At 29.1% G+C, this 15,682-nt stretch overlaps 1 protein-coding gene across 1 annotated transcript; it reads right to left on the minus strand.

Moving 5' to 3' along the window:
- Positions 1-10,747: 10,747 nt before the first annotated feature.
- Positions 10,748-11,654, minus strand: LOC111895211 (zinc finger protein GIS3). The gene has a single exon (XM_023891314.3). The coding sequence runs from the start codon at positions 11,524-11,526 to the stop codon at positions 10,906-10,908; it is 621 nt and encodes a 206-aa protein (XP_023747082.1). The 5' UTR covers positions 11,527-11,654; the 3' UTR covers positions 10,748-10,905.
- Positions 11,655-15,682: the final 4,028 nt, after the last annotated feature.

The following is a 15,682-nucleotide window of genomic DNA, read 5'->3' on the forward strand; positions in this document are numbered from 1 at the left end:
TCCGAGTTAAAAAATAAGTTAGAGACCAAACACACAAATTACCCAAACCATAGGGACCATTCGTGTAGTTTACTCTTACCTTTTCGGTTTGTTCAAATTTGAGCAACTATCTTTTTTTGTACATATCCAGGTGACAAACTTTTTGGAAGTGTTCACATATGATCATTATGACCGGTTATGGCTGGATGTAACCTGCTACAGCCGGTCATAATGGTCATACGTGAACATTTCCAAAAAGTTCATTACCTGGAGTTGTTCAAAAAAAAGATAGTTACCCAAACGTGAACAAACCGAAAAATTAATTACCTTAATACATCTATTTCCCTTTATATTGTACTTCAAATGAAATAAAAATTTGATAAATTGTAATATTACAATTTAACTAATATAAGAAAAAAGTAGTTATAAATGTCATAAAATAAAATAAAATATTAATAAAAAAATATTTTAGAGAAATATATTCATTATATAGTATTATAAATATATGAAACATTAATGTAATGAGTATTAACATATTTAACGTGATGGAGGTTAGTGTCCATAGTCATAACAAACCCGGTAATATTACTATAAATATCAATGTCTTTTTGGGTTACACGGAAGAGCAAAATAAAGTAGAACTGAAAAGATATTTATATGAGGGACTTGTTTTGTTAATTGATTAACAATTTAATTAATTAATTAGAAAATAAAGGAATATGAAATATTCCAGAATGATTTGAAATATCTAGATAATTACAAATATTTTTGGTAATTATCTTTAGAGTTTCAAATCATTATATATATATATATATATATATATATATATATATATATATATATATATATATATATATATATATATATATATATAGTGTTCCTAATACGGTATTGATACATGCGAAAAATACCCTTAAGTTTCCAAAGTTATGAATCCTCAAAAACCCTAGAATCCCTGAAGTGTAGTTCCCACATCGTGGCATTCTGTTCACCATGTCATCGTCCGTTGCATATTCGAGTTATAAATTCTTTTATCTGCTCGTGTTTGAGGATTGTTCAGATCTGAAAGTATTTTGTGTCCTGGGTGTGATTATAGAAGAGGAACTCTCAGGTGGGTTCTCTATTCTAATCAATTGGCTAAACAAAAGAAGAAAACCACAGAAAAATATAAGGTATGATTCGTCCTTTGGTGTCCTTTAAGTTGCATATATTTGTTTGAGTTTGATATGCTTGTTTTGAGTCGTTAGATCAAAATTTGTTGTTGTTTCCGCTGCCCTTGTTTTGGTTTTTGACAAGGCTCGAAACTCATCCTCACTAGCCTATCAAAATGAATATTTTTGTAACTTTATAATTTATCTTTTATATATTACTACATCTAATCAGATATTTACAGATTTTATAGTGTTATAAGTTTAATAAAATGCATCACTTATGCATATAACATATATATGAAATTTTAGTGTTTAATGTTCTTTTTAAAAATAGAAAATTTAGCCTAATTATATAATTAAGTTTTAAAAAATACCAAAAAGGATTTAAAAATGTTCAAAATAACCACTGAAATATATATATATATATATATATATATATATATATATATATATATATATATATATAATCAAATTTTAAATTTCCCACTTTAATTACATTAACTTAATAATTGATTCTTCATTTTAAATTTCAAATTTTAAAATTTCTCTCTCTAATTATATTTAATTACCAACATTAGATTAAAAAATGAAATAAAATTAATACAAATTATAAGGTGATATAACTTCATGTATTTATTTAAGTCAACGATTATAATTTTATATAACTAAAAAATATCTCTAAAGTAATAATTTATTTAAAATAATTGATTAATAATTTTGATTTTTAATATAAAAGTTTAATTAATTTTATAATCATGGTTCTCACGGGTTATAAACTAGTATTGAACAAGAAAAATATAAACATATAGATTTTTTAAATCGTTCGACACGAACTTTAGAAACTTTGAAGCATTCTAATTTAAATAATTCTAATTCTAATATTGATAAAAAAAATTAATAATAAAGATTTGGGTTTTATACGTTATTTGGAAGAACCAGATTTTGATTTTTGTCGATCCATAATCAAAGGATCTATGCGCGGTCAAATGCGTAAATTGGTTATTTGGGGATCGTATCAAGGAAATCCTCATTCTCCGCTTTTTTTTTTTTGAAAAAAAAGCAAGATTTCCCTTTTCCTATATCCGAACTAATCAAACTTTTTTTAAATCTTAAAGATCGGTTAGGTAAAAAGTCATAATTCGAAATTTTAAATATACAATCCCCCCACCCCCCACCCCCCTCAAAAAACAACTATATATATATATATATATATATATATATATATATATATATATATATATATATATATATATATATATATATATATATATATATATAGGGTTAGGTTATTTTGTTTTCACTATCTATTGTATGTATGTATGACTGATTCTGGACCAATCATTTTAGTTATTTTAAGAAAGTAATTAATGCATATTACATGTTGAAGATATAATAGGTATTAATTACATCTTCACCATTTAATAAACATTAATTACTTTCTTAAAATAAATAAAATGATTGGTCCAGAATCAATCATACAGGCACACAATAGATAGTGAAAACATTTGAACCTAACTCTCTCTCTCTCTCTCTCTCTCTCTATATATATATATATATATATATATATATATATATATATATATATATATATATATATATATATATATATATAGAGAGAGAGAGAGAGAGAGAGAGAGAGAGAGAGAGAGGTTCATGTGTTCAAACTATTTCTTGTGTGGATATAGGAATCAATATGGACCAATCATTTTACAAACCTAAATAAGGGTAAATATGTAATCTCTCCTATTATTTTATTTTGGTAACTAAATAAGTATTTAATTAATCCCTATTTAATCCTTAAAATATTTATAAATTTTGGTTACCACCGATCCATCCCGTCTTTTTCAACCTTGCCCTACCATCGAGCAAATCCTTCAATCTTTGGCAAAAGAAAGCATTGGCCATGTTCCACCAGCCGCCATCATCAGCAATGGCCCCTCTCATGTCCAAAAACATAACCCCAAACACCCCTGCAACTTGTTGAAGAGGCACCACCTAAACGCCCCTGCTGCTTCTACTTTTTTTTAGAATGGCTGTCAGAGACGAGGCAAAGAAAACGAAGAAAGGCTCGCCGGAGATCGGCAACCCTTCCCCTCTCCTGCGTGTTTTGCTACCAGACCAGTCAAGAGGCGGCCGGAAACAACCCATCGCCACCACTACCTTCGCTTTCTCCTTCTTAAAAAAATTTCGGGCACTAGAGATGCTTTTTTGATCCTTCCCATCGTTATTTCCATTCTTCTTCCTCCTTTCCGTTGACTAAATCATCCAAATACCCTACTGAATCATCAACCACCGCTGTTGTCATTCCTGATTGGTGGTTGTAGATGACTAAATCATGAGGCCTAGGAAGAATCATCGGTCTCAACGGACACCTTCTCTTTCTTCTTCATGATGGAATTCCCCCATAGAGCCATCCGATTTTCCTCTGAATTCCTCTTCCCTCGGCTCGACAGATGAGCCATTGGAGGCGTTTTTCCTCTTCATTCGCGTTTCTTTTGTTCATCTGTTCCTCTTCCCTGATCAGATCCAAGGTTCGATTTCATTTCTTTCTTTTAGTCATTTAATTTTATTTCTTCTATTTTGCCTTTTGCTTTAACACCTTCGATTGGATCCGATTAGAATTGTTAGTATCAGACACGTTTCTGGCTTCAAAAATCCAAATACTTGATGTATAGTATAATCTGAAAGGGGTCTAATGAAAGAACACATATATACTAGTAGACAATATAGTTCTGACTTAACTCTTAACTCTTAAGGCATTTTCTTTTGCTTTATCAGAAGGTGTATTGCTAATTCCAATGCAATGCTCTGTGTTACTAATTTAGTCATTTTACTTGGAAGATCTCTTCTTCAATCTTAGATTTTGGTTGGTAATTATGTTAGGAACAACTGAACAGACACACTTTAGTTACTAGATTAGAGGATGAATAGCATCCTTATTTCTTGTGATAAGATGGTATACTTGGTAATGCAATACAAGGCTATTCTACCTATGACTATACATCAATGGGAAGCGCAAATGAAACAGGGGGATTTTGGGGTGTTTTAGCAAGGACGGCTAAATCAATCCTTGATGATGATAATGACTCTACTAAATGTTTTGATCCTCCTATTAGCAGTGTGAAGCCAAAATCAGTCTTAACAAGCAACCAGGTAGATATTAACTTCCACAATGCAAATAAAAAGTATTATTTATTTGTTGTTTGACAATTGACAACACTATTTTGATATTTCCATATATGGGTTGAGCATCATTTTGGTTTGTTTAAGATTCTAAATTTTCATTTTGCATTGATATATAATATTGGTGAGGGTTATTCTGTCAGAATTGAATTCAGTTCTGTTGGAATGGAATCAGGAATTTCAATTCTTTTGGAATGGAATCATGATATTTCATCACTAATTTGTGCATTTTCTACAATTCTTGGCTATGGATTTTGGTGCAATTCACAGGTCTTCAGATTTGAACAAAAGACTATAGTTTTTTATTTTTCATTTGCTAATGTATTATTGGGTTCTAAACTACAATTGAATTTGGTTTCACAAATGCTTGAAGAATGGACTGCAAAATTGAAAGTGATTGTTAGCAATAATATTCTTTTAGAATGTATAAGTGTCTTTTGTTAGATTTTGATGTTTTTTTTTTTCAATTTTAAACGTTTTTAGTTTTATTCTTTAACAATAAATGTAATTCGTAGCAATTATTACCCATATTCTGTAATAATTAATGTAATTTATGTTTTTATTCTTCATTTGATGTTTCAAGAATGAATGTAATTTATGTTCACAGATGTATTCTTTAAGAATAAATGTACTTACTCATTCTAAAATATTAAAATTCGTTTGATATAAAATATGTATTCATTAAAAACTATTAATTTTGATAATATATGTTTATAATATTGTCTTAGAATAGAATGTTTTTTTAAAGATAATCATGAACATATTCTTTTAAAATGTTCGAATTAATATAATTATTTTTATAAAAATAGATTTTTAAAGTGAAGAGAATTAATGATTTCCTAAAATTTGTAATTTTCCTTTTTTAGATTTAGGTTAATTGACTAAAATTCCCTTATAATGAAATAAGATGGTATATTTCAATTATTTTTAATTCAATAATATTTATTAATCACTTTTTTAAAATAATAAAAATGATTGGTTTACAATTATTCCTACATCCACACAATAATTAGTTAGAACACAATAACATAATCATTTATATATATATATATATATATATATATATATATATATATATATATATATATATATATATATATATATATATATATATATATATATATATATTTAATAGAGAACCATTATTAATCAAGGAACCAATAAACAATCTAGAGTGTCAGAATTTAAAGTGATTAACAACAAAATAAAAGTTGTAGACTTCTATAATGGACGCACATATAATTGATTATAACAAAACTCATTTTTTCTTTTTTCGTTTAAATTTTTTAGACCATGTTTTTTATCGGAAAAAAAACTGAATATACCATTTTTCATGATTTTTCCATAGAGATTCATATTGATATACAAAAAATGATTGTTTTTCTTTTTCAAAAAACACACTTCATCTTTTTGTTTTTTAAAAGTTAAGGTCTATTTTTTTTCGAAAAAAAATTAATAAATATATCAAAATTCAAATTTTTTTTTGTACTGTTTAAATATAGATTCATATTGATGTAAAAAAATGAAATTTCAGTATAGATTTATATTGTGAATATGAGCATATTCAAAATGTGAATAATAGTAAGTCAGATTCACATTATAAATGTTAAAATTGAAATATTTACAGTTTAGATTTACGTTGTGAATCTAAACTAACCGAGTTATATTTTAATCATTGATGATGCTTATTAACAGAGGACAAAAAAATTGAGATTTTTGGTATATGTGTTTTGTTTTTTTTTTTATAAAAATAACTTAAATATTGAAAAAAAAACAACAAAATGAAGTGGATTTTTTTTCGAAAAGAAGTTTATTTTATATATATCAACATCGATCTCTATGGAAAGAGGACGAAAAATCGTGAACAATAGTATATTTTACTGTTTTTTTTTGATAAAAAATGTGACTTAAAAAAATTAAATGAAAAAAAGATGTGAGATTTTTTTTTTGTAAATATATGGGTTTTATAGTAGAGTAAATTACACGAATGGTCCCTATGGTTTGGGGTAATTTGCGCGTTTGGTCCGTAACTTATTTTTTTTTTAACTCGGGAGGTCCCTATAACTTGTTTTTGTTACGCCCTTAGTCCCTACGGTTTGTTTTTGTTATGCGCTTGATCCTTGTCTTACCTAAAAAGACTATTATTTAAATAGGAAAAATTGGTGGGATAGGTAAGGTAAAGTAATGGGGTGGGGTTGGGGTCTTTTTATTTAAATAAATTAAAAAATCAAGGGCATAATAGTCTTTATAGGTAAGATAGGGACCAAACGCGTAACAAAAACAAATAATAGGGACCTTTCGAGTTAAAAAAATAAGTTAAGGACCAAACGCGCAAATTACAATAAACAATAGGGACAATTCGTGTAATTTACTCTCTATAGTATAATCCGGTGTATGTACGTCCAATGTACAAATGTACACCCATTCTTTAGGCCGTTGATCGTTTTAAATTTTGACGCTAACGATTGGTTTGTTGGTTCCTTGTTAATAATGGTTCTCCATTGAACGTCACTATATATATATATATATATATATATATATATATATATATATATATATATATATATATATATATATATATATATATATAGAGAGAGAGAGAGAGAGAGAGAGCTAGGTTCATTTGTTTAAAGTAATTATTGTGTTATTGTATGCATAAATGTGGGCCAATGAAATTTTAAAATAAAAATAAATTATTAAATTAATAAATAAGGATAAATAAGTAATTTGATAATTAGTTTCCACAAATAATATCCTATAATTATGGTAATTTAATATTAATCACGTATATTTATAGACAATAATTTTAGGGTTTCAATTTTCCAATTGACTTCTACCCAGAGCCAAGATCAAAATCCCGATTTCTCGATTGGTCACTCCAATTCGTGACCAACAAATTAGATTGGTCAAAACAATTGACACAAGAAACTGAACCAGTAATGAAGAAGATGCAACTAACGAAGAAGAAGAAGAGGAAGCAGAATCATATTTAGAAGCACCTGAAGAGGCAAAGCTATTTGTCGGTAACTTACCCTACGATTTTGACAGGGATAAATTGGCTAATCTCTTCAATTCTGTCAGAGTAGTAGATATCGCCGAGGTATTAATCGATTTACTTTTCAGTAATTTCTTAATTAATTTCGTATGTTGCATCGTGTGTTTATAATGGCCGATTTGATGTATGGTTTTAGGTTATATACAACAGGGATACAGAACAAAGTAGATGATTTGGGTTTGTGACAATAAGCACAGTAGAAGAAGCTGAGAAAGCTATGGAGAAGTTCAATGGCTATGTACACTTAATCTTCTTCTCCATCTATCCATCTTAATTACTACATATTCACGTTAATCTGTAATATTTGTTGTGAACAAAAACAGGATTTGAGTGGAAGGGCTCTTACTGTAAATAAGGCTGCACCAAGAGGTTCACAACCAGAAAAACTAGTGGTGGGGACTTCTTTCAAGATCTACGTGGGTAACCTACCATGGCAGTTTTTTCATGAATCCATTAAGATTAATTCAATTTCTCATAAGTTGAAAGCTTTACCATACATACAGTTGAAGTTCCAAGATTTTGATTTTTGTTCAAGTTCTTGTTTTCATACATTGAAACTGCAACAAGACTACAACCCTTCATTCATCTCTAGTTTCTTGAACTCTTGGTAACTTGAATTTGTTTCTTCATTCATCTCTAGTTTCTTTAATTTGTTTCATTCTTTTTGATTTAACACTTCATTTATGTGGACAGTGCAGGATCTTGACAAGGTTGAATTTTGAAAATGTATCAAGTTTGTTTTTATAGATGATTCAATGGTTGATATTGGTGAGATTCCAATTCTATTGGAATGGAATCACGAATTCCGATTCTGTTGGAATGGAATCACGAATTCTAATTCTGTTGGAATCATAGAAGTTGATGCTTGAAGAACGGACCACAAAATTGAAACGGACCACATTATTCTTTTAGAATGTATTAGTCGTTGTTAGATTTTGATGTAATTCTTAACAATTGTTACCCGTATTTTATAAGAAATAATGTATTTTTTGTTTTTATTCTTCAATTGATTGTTCAAGGATTTGTTATTCTACAAGAAGTTTTTAAATTCATGATCAAGAAATAGGTTCAAGAATATTTTTTATTATTTATGGTTCAAGAATATTTTTATTTTTGAATATACTCATAAACATATTCTGTCAGAATGTCCGAATTAAAAAAATTATAATATGTAAAATCGGATTTTTAAAATTAATAGAATCTATGATCCCTTAAAAAAATGCAATTTTCCTTTATTAAATCTGTTTTAATTGACTAAATTACCCTTGTAATTAATTAAGATGATATTTTCAATTATATTTAATTCAATAATATATATTAATCACTTTCTAAAAATAAGTAAATTTGATTGACCCACATTTATGCATATAATAACACAATAATTACTTTGAATAGAATAACCTAAGCCTATATATATATATATATATATATATATATATATATATATATATATATATATATATATATATATATATATATATATATATATATATAAAATCAACTTCAACAACGAACTCAAAATATGGGAACGAACTAATGAACTGAATAAAAATCCTCAAATTTAATAGATCTTCTGATTGCATTAGATTGGTGATCTGACAACCAACGCTCGACTGATTTGAAAATTCTTAGCTTTATCCCCTAAATTTGTATCACTCGACGCCATCTCTCACATTGTTGCTCCGATCAACACCTCCTTCTCTCGCTTGTCTCCTCTTGCATTCCCTGTAAGTCACATCTCTAAAATAATCGATATATAATCCATTTACTCAATGTCAATTTCATAAATTCCAATTCGAACAAAAAAGTTTTCATTCTACATATGCATTCGATTGATGCATATGTTTTTTCACATGAATTTCTTAATATTAAGTGCATAGTTTTCTTTATTAAAACGATAGAAACCTTTTGTTGAGTTATTTTCTATCATGAAAAACTCATATTTCATCAAAAAGTAATCAAAAGCAGGTGTGTGTGTGTGAAGAAACCTTCGTTGCATTATTTTTTAACACGAAAAACTCTGATTTCATTGAAATGCATTACAAAATCCACTAATAGTTCAACAGAGTAAGTGTAACCACACACAATACAAGCTATATAGCAAATTTAGATGTGGAATTGTATAAACAATTCAAAAGTAACCGAGGCATTTTGATGAAATCCCTGATGTTTGTACTTCACTCTGTATACGCATTAGATTAATGCATATGTTTTTTCACATTGTTTCTTAAAATCAAATGCATAGACAATAACTAAGTGCACATGTAGGTTAAGTTTCTTAATTTCAAGAATATACAAGTACTAATTTCCCAATAATTAACATCATAAGTGCTCCGATTGATAGTATTGGAACAATGTCTGACCAAGGGTAATAACGACCATACCCAACAAAATTCTCTTGTTAATACGTAATTTGCAAATAAGCAATCTATAATAAGACTCATTAATACTCATAAACCTGCAATCCATATCAAAAATACACTAACCTACCATTACAGAACAAGAGATTATCACGAGGACAAAATCATCCATGTGACATATGACCCAACAAAAAGTGAAATTAGAATCAACTAACTTTATCCCAGGATTATCCAAATAAAATCAATAAAACCACCTTTAACTCTTGCACCTTATTTTAATAACATGTGTGTGATTTGATCACCATTATACGATAAATATCATTTGGCTTCATACATGATGGGTTTCTGTAGCTCCAAGAGCCATATTTTGGGAATATCAAAGAGCTTAGTAAAGCTCAAGATTTACCTAATAATATCCTTTTGAAAAGTTTTTCTAAAGAAAAGGAGAAGGCATACACTATTGCAAAGATCACAAAGAATTATGCTATTGAAATAGATGGAACAAAGAAAACATCTTCTTCTTGAAGAAAACCAGGGCACCACCATTCTTTGACCGATTCGTGAATCATGTTATTGATATAAGTGAGGGAATAGCCATGTATGAGAACATTTTATTAATTATTGTTCTACGTAAGATGTCATGTAAACAAAACCTAAAGAAAACCGGTCTTTAATGTGTACACAAACAACAATAATTTAGTTTGCAACAAAAAACATTAAAGACTAAATGCGTACGAATTAAGAACTTGGCCTGGAGTAGCCGGTCATAACCTAAAGTAGCTGGTCATAAGGACCGACCGAATATACAAGTCAAAAAGCTTATTTTACAAGAAAAGAAAAACAATAAGACTAAATGTATACAACACGATAACTATGTTAGCATTATAGGTCATTTTTTTGTAAATATATACTCTAAAAAATTAGAAAAATTAAAAATAATAATTGTTATCAAAACCTCGCTAGGGTTTAGCTCTTTATCCCAACTTCGGAGAGATTACGTACCAATATTTAAGTCAGAATTGAGAAAAAGAACATATGCTTCAATTAATATTTGATATAAGAGATATACTAATACCAAAACATGGAAACAAAATTAGATTATAACCCAAAATTAATTAGAATTTAGAAACAAAAAATAAAAAAATAAAAGTTATTGGCAGCTCCGCAGCTGGAACCATCAAAGATGCAGATCAACGTCTACACCATCACCGTTATCATCTGCTGCTTCGATCATCCTTGACGAATTTGAACTCATACCAGCCGTGGTAAGGCTGAGATGCTGTGGTCGTCCGATGTAAAACCTGCTAGGAAATCTTAGAGGAACACCGGACAGTACCTGTGGTGGTGACGAAGGACATATATAGTGATCCACCACCGCCATCTGCGGTTGCTGGAAATGTCCAGATCTTGCTGCATGTGCATTGATAATGGTCACCGGCGCTGCAAAACGCCGGTGATGGTTACTCATGAAGTGCACCCTTTTTAATCTTTGCCGTTCTTTCTTGTGTGCATTCTGATGGCCACCTAATGCTTGAGAATTGGCGAAGTCTCTTTTGCAATATTGGCACTCGAATCTTTTGCTGTCACAGTCTGGTTGTTCTGTCGCCGGAGCTATGCCGCCATCAGTGACGGCGACACCAAACAGCTTCATTACTGAAGAGGAGGAAGAAAATGAGGCATTATGATCAATGAAATCACTCAAGTTTCTCCCTCGTGGTGACGATGAGCTTTCTCCCATTGTGAATATCTGAAAAATAACAATACAATGAGCAGCGTCTATATATATAAACATAAACATCGATTTTTAAATTTCAAAATGAAATTAATTCGTATAGTTCAATCTCGGGAAATTTTCAGATTTGATAGAAAGTGTTAATGGGACCCAAAATCCATTACATCATTGTCGAATTTCTGTTTTAGTTTATCTTATTGTCTACTTCGTTATATAAATGAAAACATACTTGTAATGTCTCTGTTATGAATACACTTTCAATGTATAATGTATGATTGCATTTCTCCATAAATGATATCATCTTAATTATATATATATATATATATATATATATATATATATATATATATATATATATATATATATATATATATATATATATATATATATATATATATATATATATTTGATATGTAAATATAAGAACTAGTTTCATCAATTAGATCAATATTTATCCATTTACATTGACTGATTTCAGTCAAGGGGTAGATTAGTCATTTGACAAAACTAATAAAGGTAAGATTAAATCGAAAAGGTAAGATTAAATCGAATCCATTAAATCATGCAAAGCATATAAAACCCGTATGATTTGTTATCTGATGTGGTATTGTAGTGATCATCATCTTCAACCGTATTCATCGTCTACATATGGTTCTTGTATTATTTAATTAGTAACAATCAATAACAGAAGATGTTTAATACTAGGCCTCCTAGGCATCGCTCTGTATGTGGTCTGGGATGTCAAAAAGTCTCGTGGGACCCCAATCCCGTGGGGGCCCCGTCCCGTATGGGGGCATTTGTTGAAAAAATTGTGGGCGGGGGCAAGGTTAACCCCCATTTTAATATCAGGGTCGGGGGTGGGGGTTGGTAGTCCTGTCCCGAAACCCCCGTGGGGGCCCGTTAATAAATTATATAAATTGACATATAATAATTATATAAGTATAATAAACAATAAAATGATTTTTACGTACAAAAATTCAACAAAAAACATGTTTTTAAGTTGTTTGTAACATGTAAAATTATGTTATAAATATCTATTTGTTATCCAAAAAAATAGTTTCTTTTAGTCCAAACAAGAACTTATTTTAGCCTAAATAAATTAGCCCAAAATCAATCGGGGGCGGGGGAACGAGAAAATTTTGGGGGCAGGGGCGGGGGATGCAATTCATGTTCCGTTTGTCCCCATTGACATCCCTAGTCTGATCCGTTATCATGATTCTTGTAACTGTTCATTGAAGAAGAGGGATGAAGATGTAACCATTCATACGTCTAAATGGAGTATGGTCATCGTTTTAGATTTGTTTTGGATTTGCTTAACTTTCGATCCTATATATATATATATATATATATATATATATATATATATATATATATATATATATATATATATATATATATATATATATATATATATATATATATATATATATATATATATATATATATATATATATATATATATATATATATATATATATATATATATATATATATATATATATATAGGGGAGAGTTCAATTGAGAAAAAAAAATGTTGAGAATAGGGGAATCATTTTCAGCCAATTATTTATTTTTGCCACAAAAGCCTCTAACGTACCGGCGGAAATGAGAAAGAATACACATGTGTTTTCTAACATAACATATTTCCTTAAACTATGCTAATCATTACCTTAATATATACAAAAACATAGTTTTTTTCGTTTTTTTTTTTTAATTTTTATAAGCTATTTTTATCAAAAAATGATTTTAAATATACCAAAATTCATGATTTTTTATTCTCTACAAATAGACATCCATATTGATATAGTTTTAAGATAAAATAAAAAATTTATTTTTTTTATATTTTCAGCTATCGTTATTCATAAATGAATAACAATGCATCAGGTTTTATTACAGTACATTCGTTATTCACTTATGAATAAAAAGTATGATTTTTTTTTACAATCTAAGTATCATTCATATATGAATATAACAATTTTAATATTGGACGATGAATTCACTTGTGAATATTAACATAGTATATTCACTTGTGAATATTAGATGGTATATTCACTTATGAGTATTAAATGATATTTCATATGTGAATATTACATAGTATTACATTGTATATCACATGTGAATATTACAGAGTATATTCACTTGTGAATATTAGATGATATATTCACTTATGAATATTACGCAGTATATTCACATATGAATATTACAAGGTATATTCACTTATGAATATTGAAGGTATTTTGACAAATATATATAATTTTTATATGTTATTCACATATGAATAACATACAGACTTGCATATTTGTTTTGTGTTTTTAATAATCATATACTGATTCAGGTGAGAAAACATATTCATATGTGAATATAACGTGCTAATTTAGTTTATGCATTTCATCAAACAGTTTGAGTGCAAACAAGTAAACTATTTTAAAAATGTTAAAAACATCAAGTTATCAATTCCAAATCATCATATACTTCTGATTTCGACTTCGGTTGCGACATCCTATCTCTGATCGATTTCTCAATTTGATTTTGATTTCCGAAAATCCGATTGAGAACCTGTGATTACCGATTCTAAGTCCCTCAATGTCGACTGTAACTGCGAGTCCAGAACTCCGATTCCAATTTCATGAACAACGAAGAAATTCCGGTTTAGTTGAAGAAATTTGGATGATTATTGAAGGTTGGAGGAAAATTTTTGATGATGAACGAACAGTTATCGAATTCTCTACAGTTACGTATTTGAGATTGAATGTTATTACGATATTTACAAGTTTGCCACCGTGTCTTTTATGCTTAGATTAAATGAGTGGCTGAGAATGATTCCCTCATTCTCAACCTTTTTTATTTTCTCAATTGAACCCACCTCTCTCTCTCTCTCTCTCTATATATATATATATATATATATATATATATATATATATATATATATATATATATATATGGGAAAAGTGAATATACCCTTAAGGGTATATAAGCTTAGGTACTCAAGCACATCATAATACATCGTTTTGTTTGATATATTCATTATAATGTTCTTAAACTTCAACCCTTAACTTTGATTTACTTTCAAAATTGTCCAAATTTCACTATTATCTTTCTCTTATATCACCTGTATTTGCCGAACATCTACTAGGCTATACATATTGTACTTGAAAATGAAAATTATGTAAGAGGAAGATAAATATGTAATTTATAAAAATCATGAAAGTAAATCAAGTTAAAAGTTAAATTATAAGAACATTTGTCACACCCCAAAACCAAGAACGGCGGAAACGTTCTGGGGCGGAGGACGTCATGTACAATATCACAACACAGTAAATGTAAATAAGCAAACAACATCATCCATTGCATTAAATATATAATTTTAATACAAGCGTGTTCTGTACAGTTTTAGACACCAAAAATATAATGTAAATCAAAATAATATGATGAGTCTTGAATGCGCTCCATCTTCTCAAAAGCTGGCATCAGTACCTGTCTACTGATGACCTGAGAATACAAGTTATTTTGAAAGAGTTTATCAGCATTAAGCTGGTGAGTTCATAAGTATTTTAGTGTCGATGTTTGTCGTCAAAACGTTTGAACGTGTCTCAAGTATAAGTTTGTAAAATGTATGTAAGTGTTTGTAAAAGTTTGAATCTCTCAGAAAATCCTATATTTTCTATTAAAGTAGCCTTCTACCAAGGCTTTACTGTTTTGTATGCTCGTTTGTTGTAAAAGTGTTTAATTTCCCAAGTGTAACTATCATTTAACAAATATAGTTTGTACATTAATGTTTAAGTGAGGTTATCACTAAAAATATGTAATGGGTAAATCATTGTAGTACTGTAGTTTTGTATTATAGGAACTACTGCTGTACTAACTACCTTAAACCGGATTTATATTAAGGTATAATGTGATAATTGCACCATACTATCGACTGGTAACAACGACATACGAATGGTCGTAATAACGGAATGACGTTTGGCACCCGCAGACCTGCAGGTCCGGCTGTAGCTAGCAGCAAGGTATAGGATAGTCAATCCAGTATAGATCTATACGCAAACTCACGCTCTCCCTCCAAGAGAATTATGGCTACAACTCGAGCCATGACATTTAAGGCATGCTCCGATACAGTGGATCACAATTGTTAACGTATTCTTGTATACGTAATGTAATGTTTCTCGTTCTAGTATAGTTGTATATGTTCTCCTCCTAGTATAGTTGTATATGTTCTAGTAGT

This window comes from Lactuca sativa, chromosome 6 (genome assembly GCF_002870075.4).
Source record: "Lactuca sativa cultivar Salinas chromosome 6, Lsat_Salinas_v11, whole genome shotgun sequence".
NCBI lineage: Eukaryota > Viridiplantae > Streptophyta > Magnoliopsida > Asterales > Asteraceae > Lactuca > Lactuca sativa.

What these genes read in the sequence shown, in the direction of transcription:
- LOC111895211 (XM_023891314.3), bottom strand. Translation starts at nt 11,526, where the DNA reads ATGTTTATGTTTATATATATAGACGCTGCTCATTGTATTGTTATTTTT.